The sequence below is a fragment of the Rhodnius prolixus genome, unplaced genomic scaffold (assembly GCF_049639745.1).
Source record: "Rhodnius prolixus isolate KJV_2025 unplaced genomic scaffold, Rpr scaffold_8, whole genome shotgun sequence".
NCBI classification, from domain to species: domain Eukaryota; kingdom Metazoa; phylum Arthropoda; class Insecta; order Hemiptera; family Reduviidae; genus Rhodnius; species Rhodnius prolixus.
Window position 1 is genome coordinate 5,268,414 of NW_027411593.1, and position 20,133 is coordinate 5,288,546.

Here is a 20,133-nt window from a genome sequence, read left to right on the forward strand (position 1 = left end):
TATACAAAAACTTGCTTTTACTGCAAGTTTGCAAAAACCTTGTTTTAGTGATCTACCTGGTAGATCAAAAATAAAAAAATAATAAAGGAAGTCATTGTGAACTAAACACTAGGTTTTACGCCAAAACTTGGTGGTTGGTTAAAGTGCACTGGTAAATATCATCCCCAATTTTAACCTACTAGACTGTTACTCGTAATAACTTTGTTTAATTGTTATACATATTTATGTTGTGTTTTTATTTATTATTATTTCAAATAATAGTAATAAGTAAGGTTTGAACATCCAAGCGAATTTCTTTGACTACAGTTCTCAAGGTTCGTACTTAAAAATTTTCTTCTAATTCCGAATACTTAAATCTACTTCTTATAATATATGTAGTCTGACCGAACTACTGAAAGTAACTTTACACAAAATTCTACCTACTGAACCTCTCCCGGATAAATGACTTATTCATATTGAATTTTTCTAGAAAAATGATTCACCATGTATTTATGGTGAAATCTCTGATTTAGAAAAACATATTTTCGGATCAGAGAGCCTTTATCAGTGAATACTTTCAAATTACAGTGATAGATTTCTAAATTACCAGACCAATTAACCTATCATATTCCAATTGGAATTTGAAAATTTATCTACCTTAAACCATTTTCTTGTAAGTTGTAATTCCCATATTAAACAGTGCTAGAAATCAGTAGGCACTGAAATTGCAGTTTAAAGAGATGCCAGGTCTATAATCTTCATCAAAAAATCCTGCTTAAACTGTATGTTACCCGAAGAAATTTCATAAATGAAAGTACTATTTGTTTTTTATGTCATTATTTGTTAATATTACAGAAAATAATATTTTTTGTATTCACATGCGACTTGACTTTTTTGAAGTTTGTTTAATAAAGAAGTACTTTTGGTTGAATGATTTCAAGCGGTTACTCCATGTACAACATCTAATCGATTATTTACTTCCTCCAGTGGGTGATCCAAATCTCATTCTCTCTCTAGACCGATTTATAAAAAGTACACATAGTTGTGTTTGAATGTTCTAAACAAAACGTTACTTCCGTATAAAGCACATTTTTGAAAATTTACCAAGAGCAGAACATATCCGCTTCCTGCAGCAAGAGAAAACGAAGAGCCAGGAAATTCAAATCTGATATTCCTTTAGGGCAGGCCAATTTCCCTTTCAGTTTTGCAACCGTAGCTAGCACATTATGTAAACAATTTTTCAGTTTCCGTTCATGTTCTCTGGCATTTCTGGAACTATCTTTTTTTCTCTTGTATCCTAGTAATCATGTTACTTTACATGATTCGAGTTAAATTTTGTTATCAACAAAGATCTCCATTAGCTGGAAGATTTTTTCCTCTTATTGCTGCAAAATGAAGCATTCGTACAGGCAAATGTTTGAAACTTAAGTTTTCACACCAAATATGTGCAATTTAGTTTCCAAAATACCTAAAATATTACTTTTTTTGAGGGGGGAGCATAATTTTATGTATGAAGTAAAAAAATTTATGTTGCATGTTGCCTTAGAAGAGAATCAAGTCTGCCCTGGCAAAGTCTCCTTAGCGGTTATATTCTACAAGTTAAAACATTTAGCCGATTGTGAAGTATAAGGTACAGCAAACGTTCATGTAATCTCTCTTTAGCAATTTACATGCAACTTCGATTTTTCAATTACCTTCGTAAATAGGACAAATAGTTTTTATCAGCCTGCGTACTTACTATGGATTACATCATTGTATCTCAGAAATCAATTCAACTGTAATGGAATTTATATGAAAGTTAATGCTTTTTAAATTACATTGGTAACTTTTACTTTTATTTTTTCAATTAATTATTATGGGTTTCCTTTATTCACGGTCTTACTTTACAATCTATTTTTTCTGTAAAAATTAAATAAATGGTCCCAGTATTTCTTGAATTATAATGAGTTTCGTAGAAAATGGGAGAGATCTCTTAACGGTTGGGTGATTATTTGACGTCGTTATCTAATGCACTTAAGAGCTGCGGAGGCTTGCTAAAGCCAAAAGTGAATAGAATGGAACATGGGGGTAGTTGTGCACGATAAGGATTTTTTTTTTTAACTAGTGATATCACCTCCATTCACTTGCGATATCATCTCTGCCCTCAAATGCAAACCAGAGGTTGCAATGTGTGGCTGAATTGTTCTTGGGACATCCGCACCAAGAGTCATTCAGCGTTCTTTACTCGAAAAGGTTGACCTTCAAAGTCCTTTGCAGTCTGTGTTAAGGTCTAGCGTATCTCTAATCTAATTGTGTTTTACCTTGTAATTTTTTTTTTCGGCTTGCTTGTATTTCTAACTAAAGATGGCGATTTACTGTATTGCTAGAGCCCAATGTTCGGAAATACTTTCTCTAGGTTCACACGGTACAAGGTTTCTTTTTGGACAAAATTACCCAGTGTAAGTAAGTGAAAATATGAAGATGTTAAGCTAGGAAAATCTTAGGACTTCATTCCATCAGAATCCCTTTGAAGAAATAGCTAGTGAAGTTATGCTTCATGTAGACATTTTTGACCAAGAAAATCATTTAAACTACAAAATAGAAAAAATGAAAAATAACAACTGTATTTAATAAGCGTGAATATATGTGAAAGAAAACAATTGAAAATAGTACATTATCAACTTTGATAAACAAATACAACAAAAGAGTTCACAATAGAAATAGCTATATTCAAAGTAAAGTGAAATAAAATATGAAGAAAAAAATAGTTGATAACTTCATTTCATCGATAAAGTTGTAAAAACAACTATAGTTAAAAACTTTCCTTACAGAATACTTGAGTGTTTATCTACAAACACTGTTTTAGTTTTCTTTATTTTAATTGTGCCCAAAGTGGGGTAGCATTTTCAGCTTTTTGACGCCTTGCTGTCCAGTCTAATTCCAAAAATCTTGGATCATCGAACAGGTTACAGATGATTAATACGAATTTTTATGTATTATAATGCATTTAATAATTATTGCCAATGTAAACGCATTCAACTATCTTGGCTGTAAGTTAGTGAATGCTAACTGCTTGTATAGTAAGGTTATCACCAGATGTAATGATGCTCCTGCGATCTTCAAGCCCTATAATAACCCTCTCTCCAATTCAAGATATCATCTTTGGATTTCAGAATCTGAAAGGGTTCTAGGGAGAATCTTTTTCCAGCTCCTGATAACTTAGCAGATTAGTTAGGAGCTGCATTGGTGTTCCCTCCTATTTAACGTGTACCAGAACTGCAACAAGCGGAGTACGATCTACTGAGGGAAAGTGTGTTGCTGTTTTTGCGCCAGTTATGTCGCTTCTATTATTCATACCTAATTGCTATCACTCCATCACTACCAGTCCTGTTTGCTGAGCGTCTAACTTTTATATTTGAAATTGTATGTCCGGTGTTAGATGGTGGCACTGCTTATATAATAAACTTATTACCTTTAATTGACAATTTTTTTAAGGGCATATTTTTGTTTTAATTGTGGGATATATGGGTAAAGGCCATCCGTTTACGGTGAACCAGACACATTCTCCTAGTATGGCTAGCCTGCACTACTTAGCTTTAAGGTCTGCTGACCTTTACTTGAATTCCATCAAAGAAAATTTGTCCTTAAATTGTAATTGTTGCAGTCAGGCAAAGGCGTGAGAATATTTCACTCCCGTTTTGGTTTTCTCAGAGAAAGATAGAAAAAATAATTAAATAAGTTTATTTTCCGTTTTTTTATGACGGCATCTTAATGTTAGGAAGGAGACATTCAGACAGGTGTTTCTAATTTGGGTAAATTTGAAGGTCCAGTTTGCGTGAGACTGTGTCAGACTGCGTCCTTGGGTGTTTCAACATGGACTGGTCTCTCATTCCAGATGGCATGACATAATCCTAGTCGGCTTAAACGGTTTTGTTTTTTATTTAATTTTTTTAACCAATGGTTTGAAGATATACAATTATTCCAGAAACATTGTTAATGGCTGTCCTCGTTTTTGTATCACACTCCAACCAATTGCTTTAGTTTAATTTTATTTATGTCTTCAGTCTAAGTGGATCTGCCAGACATACTGTAAACTTGTAATTCTCAATTAGAAGTGACAGATGTTGCCGACTCTCTATCATAAACGTTTACAAATTAATATTGCCTGTACATCTTCTTAATTTCCCCATTTCAGGTTTAAAACACATTTCAAGTTGCCTTAAGATGAAGAACTGAATGGAGGCACCAGATAGGACCTGGTTTCGAGTTGGCTCTTGGAAATAAGCTTAGAGTGAACTAGTTCAGAGATTTTAAACTCAAAAACCTCTTGGAATTCAATCTACATTTTATTTCAGGCTGAAATCCTCGCTTTAAAACCAGCGTTGAGAAAAAAAAAACCTAAAGGAAAAATCATTTTAAGTATTTTTGATCAACCAGGCTGACGGAAAGCATTGGCAGTTTTAACAACTATTTCATTTCTTGCCTTGCAGAGCACAGGAAGTCCTTTGAGCTGCTTTGCTGGTGCAATGATAGATTTGGAAGCCTCTTCTAAGGTGGTTAGGTTGAATGATTAGCCAAGAGCCATCTTACAAATTGTCTGCAGGAGTAGAAGGAAAACGGCTTCTCACTTCTTTCTTGATTGCATGGCAACCGCGAACTAAACTACTATGTTTCATGATATACTTCTTTTTTTTTATTGTTTTTATATAAATAATATTTTGACATTTACAAGATCTCTTTACAACCACAAGTCTAAATAACGAGAACATTATATAACTAGTTGATTCGTATTAAAATCATTTTGGATGTTACATTCCACATTCAAATAGGAAAAATATTGAAGTTCGCCATCTTCTACTTATTTATTTATTTGGACAGCCTGTTATTCACTTGTTTGGTAATTATCTTTACATTCAAGGACAAATTTAAGTGACTATCACTTTGTGCAATCGTTACTCTCAAGAATGTTCATGTTTTTCTGTTAGTGTTGTCTAGAGTTAGTCGCAAGTTTATATCCTTTCCTATCAGCTGTAAAGTCTGATTGGGATTAATTCTATTAGTATGGCATATTTAATTTTTACCTAAGCTTGCCATTAATCTGGACAATAATTGTAGGTATTAGACTTTACCCTGTCTTTTCATTAAAGTAACAAGCTCCTACATGCTTACTTTAATCTGAATTCAGGACTAGCGACTCATAAAAGATGACCTGATATGATTCAAATTTACTAGTGCTCTTAACTTAACTCTTCTTTATGCCTTTGGTTGCCAACGAAATCATTCTTCAGGAATGATTAGCTTGGGTTTGCCTTGTGACCTACAAAACTACAGCATATTCTTTCACTCACATCCTACTGCCCATATCCAGTATTTTTAAGTGCAATAAGTAATATTTTGTGCAAAAACTTTCCTAGAATATGTAAGTGTAAAATCATTAATCACATCTCATAACCAATCAAAACTGAAGATCCTTTAAGAACTAAGAAATTATTTATTTTGCGTTGGCCAAGTTATGGACAACGTTCACCTGTGCTGTGTCAGCCAAGATAATGCACCTGTTGAAAGATATTTGGCGCAAAAATAATGAGATATTGTCTGCAGTTAATTATAATGAATGAGCTATGACATTTGTACTATACTGACTTCTAAGGCTGTATGGCTTTTCACGGTATTTAATGCATCGTTTGGCTGTCATACATTTAGTGTTTGCTTGTCAGGCTTTTAGCAGTTCAAAGAACTAGCCGATGTTGTGAGGCATTCTTCTTCAAGGTTGGTCCTTTATTGTCGTCATGTTTGTTCAAACTTAAGACTCGAATTAGTCATGGATAATAGTACATGCGAGCATGTTAATCAAAAATGTTGGGAAGTGACTCTATACTGTTGGTACACTTCTACCGACTTCCTTAAGTTATGCCATTCTTATATTCAGGACACCAAAAGCAACTTACCGGCACTTTTATGAGGGTATTTCGATAGCATAGTTGTATTAAAGAACCGTTACTGCTTCATATAGTCGGTTTCGTTGTTTCTCATTCTTATATACGTCCAACTAACTGTTTCTGTTTTAAACTTTCATAAATTCCTAAAAGTCACTATTCGTTATGATCGATTACAATTTATTATAAATGGAAGAATGATTATTGCCAATTTCTGTCATAATTATTGCATTTCATTTTTTGCCAAGCTTTCGAACTAAGGACCAGGACATCTCTAGAACTTATACACATTAACAATTGTTATTTGTTTCACAATGTGAGTGTTTGCGTGTGATGTTGGAGCGTCTTTGGTCCTAACTGTTTAGGTACTCTAAGCAGGCCTGAACAGTAAGAAGTTGTAGAAAGTTGAAAAATGGCATTCCATTTTGGTAAGGTTACCAAATATCTCGGATTAGTGTAGTTTTAGACTCTATGTTCTGGCTCCAACAAGGATTCCGTTTTGAATGAAATGTTCCGGATTTTCAGAACGTTTGACCACTATAATTGTTCCTATTATATAAAATTATTCAAATATTTGGTTTTCAATAATCGCACCTATTTCAAATATTGCGCATTCATTTGGTATGCTAATCTTGAATCATCATTTCATTTATAGTTTCTAATTATTATTCAATTCTGTTTGTCTGTTTGTAGCAATTAGTAGTTTATTCAGTTAGTTTATAACAAATGTTTTCTACTGTCCAGGATGGTGCTAGACGCAAAGAGCAGTGTGGGCCATAACGACTACGGTAGTATAGGCGTAGCGGGTGGAGGGGGAGCCGGCGAGGTGAGCTGTCGAGCTGGCGCAGGTGACGGACAAGCCGCTCCAGTGGTCATGACGCAAAACGATTTGTACCAGAGGCAACCATTACTGCCCTCATGGCCGGCCGATAAGGAGGATGGTGGTGAAAGTGGCCAGGCGGTCACCTGTCTTTATGGTGACGAAGAGGAAGAAGAAGATGACGATAGAGAAGGCAATGGTTTGAAAAGAAATCTAGCAAATGGCAATCCAGTTATTGCCATTGATATGCCTAGGCCTGTCAGGGATGATAAATTCCCTAAAGAAAAATGGAAAACATTTATTGGTTAGTTTCCATTTTGTTTTACTTTATTTTAAGTAAGGTGTCTATGAGGTCATTTCATTCGGACAGTGAAACAGGAGGTTCCAAGAAGGCAAAATTAGCCACCTGATAGTTAATAAAGGTAACATGCTCCTTTAATCTCTTCCTTCCGGATTCCATCCTTACAACAAAATTAGGAGTGCTACGATTAAGCTAGAGCATTCTTTTACCTGGCAGGATTCTATGGTGTCCAAATAGCGAACTGACCAAATAGGAGCAGCATACAAACAAAGTATTGAGTACAATACAATCATACAGTTTCAAACGAGCACCCCAGGAATGTAGCTTAGTGTTCGCAAAGAGTTTGAAAACTGCACCACATGCAGCACTTGTCTTATCACTAGAGGCTTTCCTCGATTCTTCCAAGAACAATCCAGATTTAGATAAAACAACTCACCAATATCTATAGCTTTTAACCACCTGGAGAGGTCAATGTTATAAAAAAAAATGCATATTTTTTAGTCCTGCCCTCTCGCTAAACAGTATTAACTTCTAAATCGTTTGAAGAACAATATTTCTGCAATAAATTAATTGTTTTACTGTGTCGCGTTTGCTATCACCAGGTCATCCGCCTAGAACAAGTTTTCAACCTCTGATATACCATCAATATTCGCAACAAATTCGATAGCCTTTCAAACCATTTGTTTGATTTTTTTTCAAAAGAAAAAGTATTTTCTTTAAAATTTGCTGTAATATTTGTAATTTGATTTTAACACTATTTACTGAAAACTTTTTTGTTTTGTCTTTTTCAGCATTCATAATATTAACGGTGAATTTCATTCTTACAACCGCATCTCTTGCGTTAGTACACGAACGCGTTCCAGATAAGGATAAATACCCTCCCCTGCCAGACATTATATTGGACAATATACCTACATATCCCAGTGCACTGGATGTTTCGGAGATAATCATCATGATTTCGACCAATGTAACTTTCCTAGTCATAGTACTGCATAAACACAGGTATTTAGCATAATATTATTAGCTTTATTATGAAAATAGTTGTTTAATGGATTATCAATGGATTCATGTATTGGAATTGAGGTAACTACAGCGAAAGTTACATCAAAATCACCTATGGATTCATTATAAATAGTAATATCTGATTTCTATGGACTTCTCCGAATATTTATGCATTTATAATGCAAGTAAGATGCAGCTCTCTAGTGTGGGGTTTTACTTGTTTGAGCAGAGATGATTCTGAAGAGGGGTTGTAGACATTTAAACATTTTTCCTATTCGGGATTTTTTTTTATGTTGCACAAGTCCAGTTCACCATCTTTGGATACCTTACAAGTTATTGTAAATATATACTTGTTATACACGAGAAGTTATTAATTATTCTGTATAGAGAATGGACATCCGTAGTAAAGAAAGTGTTCCTCAAGTCTAACCTACTGCTCTGGTACGATATAAGAAAATGCATTTTCAGGTATGGCCTGTATCTAGAGATGTATATTATAACGCGATCCTTCTAAAGTTAGACTTAACAGTTTCGAAAAGTTACTGTAATATTCGTAGATCTTGAAAGTCCTTTCGGATGATAATACTCTTACCTTGTAGAGTGCATTTGTGCAAAGTTAAAAGAAATCTTTGAATTTTGGAACAGATTTCGAAAAAAAATTAGGTATCTTGCAAGAACAATGGAAACTAAAATACAATTGTACATCTAGAACTCATTTGATAAAAACGTTTATATGATTAGTTTATCTAATTTGTGGTATGTGTTCATTATTTTCTAGATTTATAGTGTTTCGAAGGGTGTTCCTAATGGTATCAGTTCTCTACTTCATGAGATCTATCACGATGTACGTGACAGTACTGCCAGTGTCCAGTACTACTTATTACTGTTCGCCTAAAGCAAATTCTACCAGTTTTGTTATCGTAGCAAAAAGGGTCTTCCAACTAATGTCAGGCTTTGGACTTTCAATTAATGGCAAACACACATACTGTGGTGACTTCATCTACAGCGGACATACTGTCGTCCTAGTCATGTGTTACCTCATCATTAACGAATGTAAGTACTATCTCTTCCTGTTTCTTATTCTATATGATTGTACATTAGACTAATATAAATGAAATCCTTTAAAAAAAATTAATAATATTGAAGAAATTAAAAATATAATGATGATTATTACATTACAGATTCGCCGAAAAGATTAATAATGCTGCATTGGGGTTCTTTGTTATTATCAACGTTAGGAATTTTATTAGTATTGTTGGCCAGAGGGCACTATACAGTTGATGTGTTAATAGCATACTACGTAACTACCAGAACATTCTGGATATATCATACATTAGCTAATCACAAAAAGTTGAAGGTATGGCTTTTTTAAAAATTATTTCTAGTAATATTTGTATAGAAACTGACTCATGCCTTTCGCAAACAGTTCATTCTCAGGAAGAAAAGTATTGTTTTGATTGAAGACATTAGTCAGTCATTCGCTACCGCAAAAACTTAGCATTAATAAAACATTTTTCTGGGTAAAGTTAAACGAGAGTCCTAACTCATTCTAGGATTTTGTAACCTTTCTTGTTGCATCGACTACATCATTCTATTAAGTTATTGTGTTTAGAAAATTTGTACAGGAAAAACATGATCTTTATTGAAATACTGATTGATACACGCTTACGATTGGATTGGCGTAAGATTAGTTATAAAAGTAGAAATACGTAGTGAAGTCTCAAGTGGGTAGTGGCCGAAACCTCCCATCAATTGTGGGAAATGCAAGGAGTAGTGTTCCAAAGTAATTTTTAATCAGAAACATTGCAAGTATAGTGTATTCCTTGGTAAAGAACGCATCTTTTAATTCATATAGTGTTTTTAGTTTCCCTTAAAGTTTCTATAAGAGAGTATGATGACAAAATACTCGAATCTAAGCACAAATAGTGATCCGAACAGTGTACTAGTTGGATCGCAAGGACTTGGTTAGTTTTAGAACACTGACTCTACCAGTTAGGATTTGATTGAGCGGAATGAGGGGCATGGGGAGCGAAGCCCCTCCATGATTATGTAAGAGTAAAAAGTAAAAGAAAGTGTCAGATTGATCACCTACGCAGCCGAGTATATCTTTAGCTTGTAGACCTCGAGATTAACGAGTCGTGGGATCGATCTAGGCTTCATTGACAGTAGATTTTACCGAAATAGACAGTGATATTATTCTAATCTAATTTATAACAACGAATTATGAAAATAAGCACAATATTTCTATAATTATTTAGATATTGATTTCTTTTCAGCAAGCAACCGCTGACAACACTCTTTCAAGAATCTGGTGGTTCAAGATATTTTGCTATTTTGAAGGCAATGTCGGCGGTCCAATTCCCAGACTATACAATTGGCCTTTACCTTGGCCCAGGAGGTTATTAGCTAAACATCCAAACCGGGATAGTTAGTACATACAATTCTTCTACTGGCTAACCGTCAGTGGGGCACATCCGGATATACCTTCCTCGACCACAGCTGGTACTGTAGATGGTCCATGTCAAAGGCTGCCGCCATCTCACCATATACGGCAGTTATAATTATTATTTGATGAATTTTTAAATAAAAGGACTACTCGGTAATGTAGCGCTAACTAAGTGAGATAGTAGTTTTGTTATTACTATAAAACATCATTTAATTCATAGTTTTCCTCTCTATGATAAAGCAGGCCTTCCTTTAAAAAAAATTAAATTTGTATTGTTTTAAAAAAAATGAATAAAAAATAAAAACGTGCGAAATTAAAAATAGTATATTGTAACATAGTTTTATTAAGAAATTTAAAAAAATATATATAAAATTGAAAATATTTATATAGAAAAATATAACAAATATCTATATTTTGTACATTTTGTTTTGTGGGAGCGGGCGCTAGGTAAAATGATATTAGGTTTGAAAAAATAGTTAAATTTTATTTTTAACATTTTGTGTACATATTGAAGCCATAGTTTTGTGTAATTATCGCTACAGAAAAGGGACAATTTTCTAAGCGTGAAGAAGAAGCATTTCGTATTATTAATATTATTATTAAAACTCACCATTTATACATCTAAAATATATATACATCCATTCATATATATATATATTTATGTATATATGTTGCCGCTAAAGTAAACAGTAGATTTTGTAACCCTAGCAAAAGAGACAAAATAAGGAATTTGTACATACATAATCTGAGAGGTAATGATTTTTTTGTTGTAATCTGTTTTTTAAATTAGATTTGCGCGTGTGTATTTTAGTGAATGAAAACAAAAATGGTGTATAGGCAGTTTTTATTTACGTTTATTCGTGCGCACAAATATATTGTATATATAAATGTATGAAATGGGTAATATAATAATTATGATTGGAAGGAATTTATGTTTTAGAAGAAGGGGAAAAAAATTTATTTACGAAAGGTTTTGTTCCAAAAAGCAGTTTCTAAAATTAGTTGCTGGCTGATGATTTGTAATCAATATCGCGTTTCGTGATTGGTATTGTAGATATCAAGAACTCCTCATTTAGCTTGAATTTCTGTACATCTCAAATGGATGGTAAGCTTGTAACTCGTTTTTTTTGTCTGTTAAATTGACTGTGACGCCGCAGTAGCTAAGCGAATATATTCACGTACAATTATCAATGCTGCGATGAATTGTGAGATATTTAGGGTTCTATTGTTGGTCTTTCGATTTGTTTTTATTTCAATATTGTTTGTTTAGTAAATTAGAAGACTTTTGGTTTTTCAGTATTATAAGTCAGTATATAAGATACTTGTACGTTTCAAAGTATTTTCTTTTATTCACTAATTAGTTTCAGTGGTGTTTCCATTTCTCGCAAGGCAGTCTTCTTTCCAAAAACATTCAAAACCATCGAAGGAATCAATGATGTCAAATCGCCATCTTTCTGCTTTGTTTTAAATTATGGGAACTATAACAAATCGCGCATGGAAACCAGGACTGCGAAATTGTAAGACTTAAGGAGAATCATCAGCTGATTTTTTTTTATCTCGGAAACAGATTTATTAATTGTGGCGGGTGCGTTGTTGTATTGCCGAAATGAAGAATAAATACTTTGCTTCTAGTTAATGCAAGTGTAATATTAGTTATTTTTCAATGTTTTCTGAACGTAGATGTTAACAGTTAAAGTCAAAAGTCATTTTCTGATTTATTGTCTTCGACTTTTGAGTATAACGTAGAGCATCAGGTCATGTTTTCTTAGTTTAAAGTAAATTTTCAATTTGCATCGTAGCTTCCTCCAAAAATCGCTGGGAGTACTGTACCAGCCTTCAGTTTAAGAAACCTCAGCCATCAAGTAGTAATTCTTGAATTTTGAAATTTTGTTTTAAACGCTTCTTTCATGCATTTTTTCTTTGTCTATCATCTCTTGTACAGTTCGAATAAAAATTTAAAAATAAAATAAAATAAGTATTGAAAAAAATATCATATTTGTATGGACGAGCGGTCAAGATAAAACGAAGCATAGCTAATCTTGATACATCTCATCAATTCCAAATTTTTTAAATTAAAGTATGTAAAAGCAGAAGTACGCGACGTACATTGGTTGAATCATCAATTGCAAGGAATCACTAATAGTCTAGGCCAGTGGTCGGCAAAGAGCCAAATATCAACATAATAACGATTCAAATTTCTCTTTTGAGAGCCAAATTTTTTAAATTTAAACTATATAGGTAAGTACATTGTTATTAACTTAATTAGGGTGCTCTTAAGATGGCCTTTGCTAAATACTAGTACTTCCGTATACGTACTTCCTCATAGATTCGCTTGAAGCCTCTTCCTATGTACACTCCACATGCGTCTTGTATACTTGTTTCGTCTATCTTCTTTCGTTCCATCATCTCTATATGTCCAAACCATCTCAACATACCTTTCTCTATCCTCGGCACTAAATATATCTTCTTTCACTCTACAGCCTCCTTAAAATTAACTCATGAAACTACCTAAAGTTTTAAGTCTTTAAACTGTAGGTACGTTAAATAAAACTTGATATCTTACTTAAAACGATATTATTTATTAAATTAAAATTTTAAGTATTTCGTGGCAGAGTCACACTCAAGAGAGCGGTTTGCCGACCACTGGCCTAGGCGTTATTTGAGGAATGACTACAATATGAAATCCGAGGGCAATCAGTCTATTTTTACACTAGTTTTAGAACGTTATGCTTATACTTCGAATTATCACAGTTTCAGCATTAAGGCTTTGTTGGAACGAAACCAAAAAGAAAACAAATCAATTTAAAAAAAAGTTCTGAATGATTAATTTTTTGCTTTTGTATAAGTGAGTATTGTAAGAGTTGGCTGTGATATAATTGGCATTTACCTGTAATATTTTTTTTTTCTTTATTTTTTTATTACAGGGTAATTAACAAAAAAAATGTATGTGTATATCCACTTTTTTTAACATTTGTTAATTTTGAGAAGTCCTCTGTATTATTATTATTTTTTTTTTTTTTAATTTCAATGCTTTTTAATTAAAAATTTATAAAATTCGAATCAATTTATCCAATTTTTGTGTGTTTTATTTAATACATTGCACCCTTTTAGTACTGCAGCTCGTTTGTTCCGGATATACAATATCCTTATCTTTTCAGAATAAGTTAATTTTCTACTTCTATTCTTTACTGCAGCTTTAAAATTGTAAGATGTGTAAACAAAAACTACTTTCTCTATTCTTGAAGTTCTAACTTATATCTTTTTCTCTTCTAATTAGAATTTCAAAAAATCAGACTTAAGTCTTATTAACATTATCCACATTGTAAAACTGCAAGTTACACTGAATAGATTGATTCAATTGAAACTATGCACTTTCTCAATCTCAGGATGAAAATTATTCAGATAAGTTATTGATTTAATTGTGGTAATTCCACTTATGGAATTTTGAAATTTATGATCACAAGTATACCTTCTCTATAGGTAGTATAAATGGCCAGAAGCCGAACGTAATATTAAAATGGTAAGTATAAGAAAGTCAAGTGAAAAGGAAAACAAGGATATTGAAAGTAAAACTTAATACTATTTTAATGAATCCTTTTTTAAAAACATTAAGAGTGGTTGTTAAGAAGGCAGAAATAAATGGAAAATTAACTTAATTTTTTTTAAGATAAGGAAGTTATCGCTGAGTTTGAACGCGAACTCTCCCTCATTTTTTTTAAGGATTTCCATTGTCCATTAATATTCAGATATGCGAGAGGAATTTGAAAATTCATATAGGGAATAAGTAAACATTTTTGGCATTCAATCTTTTTTCTACAATTATTTTATAGATACATATGTTTTGCCACTGTTTTGTGATTATTAATTTAAAAACGTAAGGAAATAATAACATGAATGAAAAGAAATATTTTTGTGATATTTACACCTTCCAATGATCTTTTGTTTAGATAAAAAAAAAATAAAAAAGTGTTCCTTGATTCACCCAATTGAATAAAAAGAAATCAATATGAAATATAGTAAATAGAATTAACTATTAATTTTACTTTTCGAAGATGAAGAAGTTGTATATTGTCTCAATTTTTGAATTTATTTTTTATTTTTTGAAGTAATTCAAAATAAAGGATATTTTTTTTTACATGCGTATTTAGCGGTAACATGTAACAAAGTGCATTTTTTTTTTTCTCCACTAGTTCATAAATTTATATATATAAAACTTAATTTAATTTTTGAAGTAATTGTGTAAATAAAAAAGGGATGTGGAGAAAAAATATTTATAGATTTTTCATGATATGTATTCTAATATTCTAGGTTTATAACACAAAAAAAGCTGTACATGCTTCCTTATAAAAAAAAAAAAAATGCTTTGTAAATTTAAAACAAAACCAAAATTAAATATACCTGTCGATGTTAATCAACTTAAATGCTACGGTTTTAAATATTAGAACTAAATATTTTTTTTATAAACCTCTTTCTTTTCATATATAAGTTTGCATTTCATTTAGTCAAATGAAATTTCTTAAAAGATTATCTTTCAAGTTGAAATTTTGTGTATAAGGCTGAAATTTTGATTTCTATTTATTGTACAGCTAGCAAATAAGGTTTTTATTGTTCAGCAACGTTCAGTCGCTCGGTTAAAATGATATAAAGCTGACAATGTGAACATTCACACGATTTTCTCTTACAAAATTTCTCACCTTCCATCTCTTGTTTGTTGTTTTATTTTAGTTTTTCTACTTGTTTCTGTGTATACTTTACGATTTACTTTCAGTAAGTGTAAACTAAATGTAAACAGTAAACATCCAGCTTCTAAAGTAGATATGTAACAAATGTCAACATTTTAAGAGCAATTCGTGTGAGTTTTCAGAATGAAATTTGTTAGTTTTTGTTAAGAGAATATCTTGTAAACGTGTAGAGTTTTCAGTATTGAACATTCATCGTTGCAAAAAATCGATTTTAATCCACTGACACATTTTTTTCTTCCTCTCTCTCTTTCGCACTGCCTGGCAGAAAATTTCAAAAACAAAAAAAAAAATCGCTAAAAGCTGTTTTTAGTTTTACATGATTTTTGTTTTCAAAAATCAATAATTTTCTTTAAACAACGTACACTATAAAATACGTGTTTTTTTTTATTTGAGACATTTCTTCTGTTTATTATAATCGAGTAACCATTTAGCAAGTGCAGTGCAGGTTATAAACATAAGAGAAATCGATACTCTACACCAAACTGATTAATCTGATAATGTTTGAATGTCCGAAACTCGGTTAGGGTTTATAATAAACATGCGTGCTGCGTCTAAAAAAAAAAAAAAAACAGCTGTATGATCCATCACTAAGGACTTACCACATTTTAAATATAATTTGAAATAATTGGCGATTTTCGTTTTTGACTTGTGTTGATCACACGCTTACCGACAGAAACAGATTTTAAGCACTTACAATTTGTAAGCACTAATTTGAGGGGGTCCTCTAAATCTATATATCCGGCAAAAATCTGCCCGATACAATACTTCCTCATTCTCAGTAAGAGAAATTATTAATTGATGTAAGAGAAAGTGTCATTTGAGTGATTAATACCAGATGTTTTGTTTAGATTGTTTTGAAAGCGTAGCACAATTATATCAAAAAATGTTGGCTACTATTTTCTTTATTTTCGGTAAACCATTGAATTCAGTCTTTCTTTTTTTCTTTTTTCTTTTTTTTGCTAATAGAATTTTTCTTTTAATAAAACATTGTAACAAGTACAAAGAAGAACAAACAAAATTCATAGAACAAAAGAAATACTTCAATGAAGTGAAACAAAAAGAAGAGAAATTAAAAAAGTTTCTGTGATGTATTCCCATAGTAGTTTAGTTTTTTAGAAACGTAAACAAAAATTTTACACTTAATGCCTTCCTTTAATTTAAAAAAATAGCCATTTTTTAAAAATGTACAGGTTTTTTTTTTTTAAGGCATAGATCAAATTATTATGAAATGCCCAAACTCTTCGGGCTATTAAAAATTTTGTTATTATATTCGTAAGAAAATTTGTGTGTATACATTTTTACATAAATGTATTTACCTCCTTGTATTATTATTACGCAGACTATTTGTAATATATTTTTTTAAAAAATAACTTTGTTAAATTCTTCCTTGCCATTTATTAAAAAAAATAAATAAATAAAATAAAGTTAAACAAATTCCATAATTTAATAAAATGTTGAAAAAATGTAGTTTTGTAAAAAAATTCATATCCGATTTAATTGTTTTTAGTTTTTTCTTTTAGATTTTTTAATTAGTATGTCGTAAAAAATCGAAAAACAAAAAATATAGAAAGAAAAGGTAGCGAATGCAGGCAGGGTAGTATTTTTGTTGAATTAAATATTTATTAAATTTTTCTAAATATATATATATTAATTAAAAACAAGAAAGGAATTAATTTAGTAATTTTAAATTGAAATCCTCCCATTAATGTTGAATTGTATTAAATTACGGTTCCTTGAGAGCTTGGAGGCATATATTTTGTTCTAAATTAATTCCATTGTAACAATAAGTAATATTTTAATTCATTGTTTTAAGTGCGAAACATTTGGTAAATTAGAGCAAAACTAATTGCAATTTTTTTTATTTATTTACTCAAGAATATTGAGAAAAGGGTTCCTTTTTCACGGCGTACTGACGAGAGTAACATCTAAAAAAAGTGTGTAAATGTTATTCGTAATTTTTTCCTTTCTTTCTAGATTTGGGTACACTGATGCTTCGTTGAACAAAGCCTTTCGATGTTCACCTTTGTTGCTGAACAACATTCCTAAGACCTCTTCGTGATAGGCCAAATCTCGAGGGTAAGAAGAAAGCAACGTGCTAAGCAAAGAAATGATAAATCTCTCTTTTTCATCTCAATTTTTAATTAGTAGCACCAAAACACTTTTTCATTTATATCTTTAGTTAATTTTCGCAGCAAAACTTGTAAACTCACTGAAGTATTTTATTATCTTTACTTATTAGCATGATACGTCTTATTGTTATCTTGGAGTTCGTTTACAAGCGAATGCAGTCCGTTTTTTTTCTATTACCCTGTCGCCAAACTTCGGCTTCATATATACGATGCATCCTCCTAAGCCAAAGCTACTAATTAATATCCAAGAACTAAATTAAACAAAAGCTTGTTTCTTATTTTAACATTCTTCAGTATTTACTTTTTCTAATCTTTCAACAAACTATATTTTGAAATTACAGTTTTCATTTATCTCAAGCTTTTCAAGCTTCAATTTGCTTTTGTACATCCTTACTAGTTGATTTAACAAGTTGTGCAGAGAAATTTTTACTTTCATTTTCTAAGTTTTTCCACTATTTGTGGAGGAGGTTATTAATACGTTGTTAAGTGGTAAAATAGAAATGGGTTTTTGTTAACAATATCAGTATGACGAGGTATTAAGGTCTGAGAAGTATTTTTGCTCTTAATTTTCTGGTGTTAATGTAATGGTATTAGATTAGAGTAAAAAGAATACTGATTAGCTCATTGATCAAATATACCTATTTAGTTTAGACTTGACTTAATTATCAGTTTTGCTAAGAAAAACCAAACGAAAACTAACGTTTTGGTAAAGCCTGAGGTCTTGTTTTTTTTTGCTTCCAGAACTTGAAAATAGTAAAATAACCCATCTCAAGCAAGTTTTTACAACAAGGTTTATTTGTTTATTAATTTCTCGCCATTTAGCCTGCAATTACTGTAAAATAGTTGTAACAAGTTAGAATCAATAAATACTTGGGCTACTACTTGTGATACTCACCTCCTACCTGTTTCTGGATTGATTATTCTTTAAAATATCTTATAAATGAGATTGGAACCCGTGTATCATATTGTATGTCTGCTTTCCAATTATTAATAATTTCATTTTTGTACTAAGGTCTTCCTGACAGTTTTGAATAAAGCCAGAAACTGATAATAAGAATCATATTATGATTCAGTTCGTTTTGCTGACAATCGTCCGTTGATGCTTTAAAATTAGCTTCATCTTAAGTGGTTGTTTCAGTAAAGCCCTTAACTTCAGCTAAAGGTTGGTGTAGTTTCAGAACTTTGTGTTATTTTTTTGCAGTTCTAAAGTTTTACATCCTCAAGTCTGTTTATTGAGAGATGGAGTTTAGCTTCGTGTCAAATTATTTTAATGTGCAAATGTATTTTACTTTCTATAGGTTGGTATGTAAGTTTCATTTCCAAAAGTTATTGATCAAGATAGGTTTTCCTTTAAAGTTCCATTTCCGGAAGAAACGGTCGGGAGTATCACTTGCATAAGTAAGTAAAATATTTTTTTCCAGTCGAGGCTTAACGTCCAACACCAATTAGGTTTATGAACAGATATCATTTGCATAATAATAAGGTTAAGGTAAATGATAAAATTCATAGTTAAAGAATTCAAGAGAGTTCGAGCTAGGCCATAAATAGGGATTACCTAAAATGCTTATTCATTCTAATTTTTTTTTTATTTATTTTTTTTATGAATAATGAGTTTGGGGAGTTCTGGCAAGATACGAGAGGTCTTTACAAAATAATACTATTTCAGTTAAATTCCAGCTTTCATCGTTCGAAACTACATATTCGTTAGGATTCGGAGGGTGAATTCGTTTTTCCCTTAAAACAGGAAAATTTAAGTGACCAGTGTACAGTTTTTTTATTTCGTTTAAAGTTGCCTTCATCGCCTCTTAAAGACCTCATTAATGTTTTTTTTTTTTTTTTTAAGCAAAGAAAAAATGAAGTATTTTAAACGTTTTTAACTATTCTTTTGTTCAGTTGCTTACCATTAAGCGCTCTTGTAACATTTAAGAACTGGAATGTGCTAAAAGGTCCACCTTTCTCAAAATTCAGATAAAATAAAATAAGCGTCTAAAATTACTTTATTGTAAATTTTATTTATGTAAGTACTTATATGAATTCACTTATTTAAAATTAATGAATGAATTATCTTGAACAAAAATCGGTTTTGATGATGCATCTCACGCTACGGAAAAAATTATTACAATGTGTGAATAGGATAACAACATAGAAATTTGTAATAATTCCATTAAGTTATTTATTATTATTATTATTAATATTTTTAATACATCGTCCTGAAGGATTACTATGCTTTTACAAAATATTATTTGGCTTTTTAGAGATTAATTTGTTTACAAGAACAAATAACTAGAATACAACTTTTTAAAAATATAAATATATGTACTACAAGGTAGTATGCTTCTCTAAAGATGGTTGAATGTTTTTATAGTTAGGTGGTTGATTTTTAAGGAAAATAAATCAAGTTAAAAAAGAAAATAATACTAAATAAATGAAATGTGCCTATATTTTTTTAATAAAGACGAATCTCAGTAAAAAAAAAAAAAAAAAAAAAAAAAAATAGTAACATGCCTATTTTGTAAAGCTTCTGTTCGTGCAAAGTTGTTTGTTTAATAAGCTTAATTTTTGTGTAAATTCTTTCTTCCGTTTATTATTTTTCTGTTTTCAAGTTTATTACAAGTGTTATAATAGTATTATTATTACTATTATTTTGTTTTTGTATAGAACAGCATTATAATATATGTAGTAAAAACAAAAAAAAATATGTTTTTATTATAAGAAAAAGATAAAATAAACAAATATATTTATTTTCCTTTTCTTTTATTATTCTTTAAAATGTGCAAAGTAATTTTATCTTTTATATCA

At 31.1% G+C, this 20,133-nt stretch overlaps 1 protein-coding gene across 9 annotated transcripts in view; it reads left to right on the plus strand.

Moving 5' to 3' along the window:
* The window catches only part of LOC141450752 (phosphatidylcholine:ceramide cholinephosphotransferase 2-like), a 67,099-nt gene extending 47,932 nt beyond the window's left edge, over positions 1–19,167 (plus strand). For 8 of the 9 annotated variants that reach the window (XM_074121505.1, XM_074121504.1, XM_074121500.1 and 5 more), the window contains 5 exons: positions 6,639–7,018; positions 7,807–8,017; positions 8,796–9,070; positions 9,199–9,374; positions 10,294–19,167. In XM_074121505.1, coding sequence (XP_073977606.1) covers positions 6,640–7,018; positions 7,807–8,017; positions 8,796–9,070; positions 9,199–9,374; positions 10,294–10,449 — 1,197 coding nt within the window. In that variant the 5' untranslated portion in view covers position 6,639 and the 3' untranslated portion in view covers positions 10,450–19,167. Of the gene's footprint in view, positions 1–163; positions 315–6,638; positions 7,019–7,806; positions 8,018–8,795; positions 9,071–9,198; positions 9,375–10,293 lie in introns of those variants that run through there. The other variant, XM_074121506.1, reaches the window with a different exon arrangement.
* The last annotated feature ends 966 nt before the right edge of the window (positions 19,168–20,133 follow it).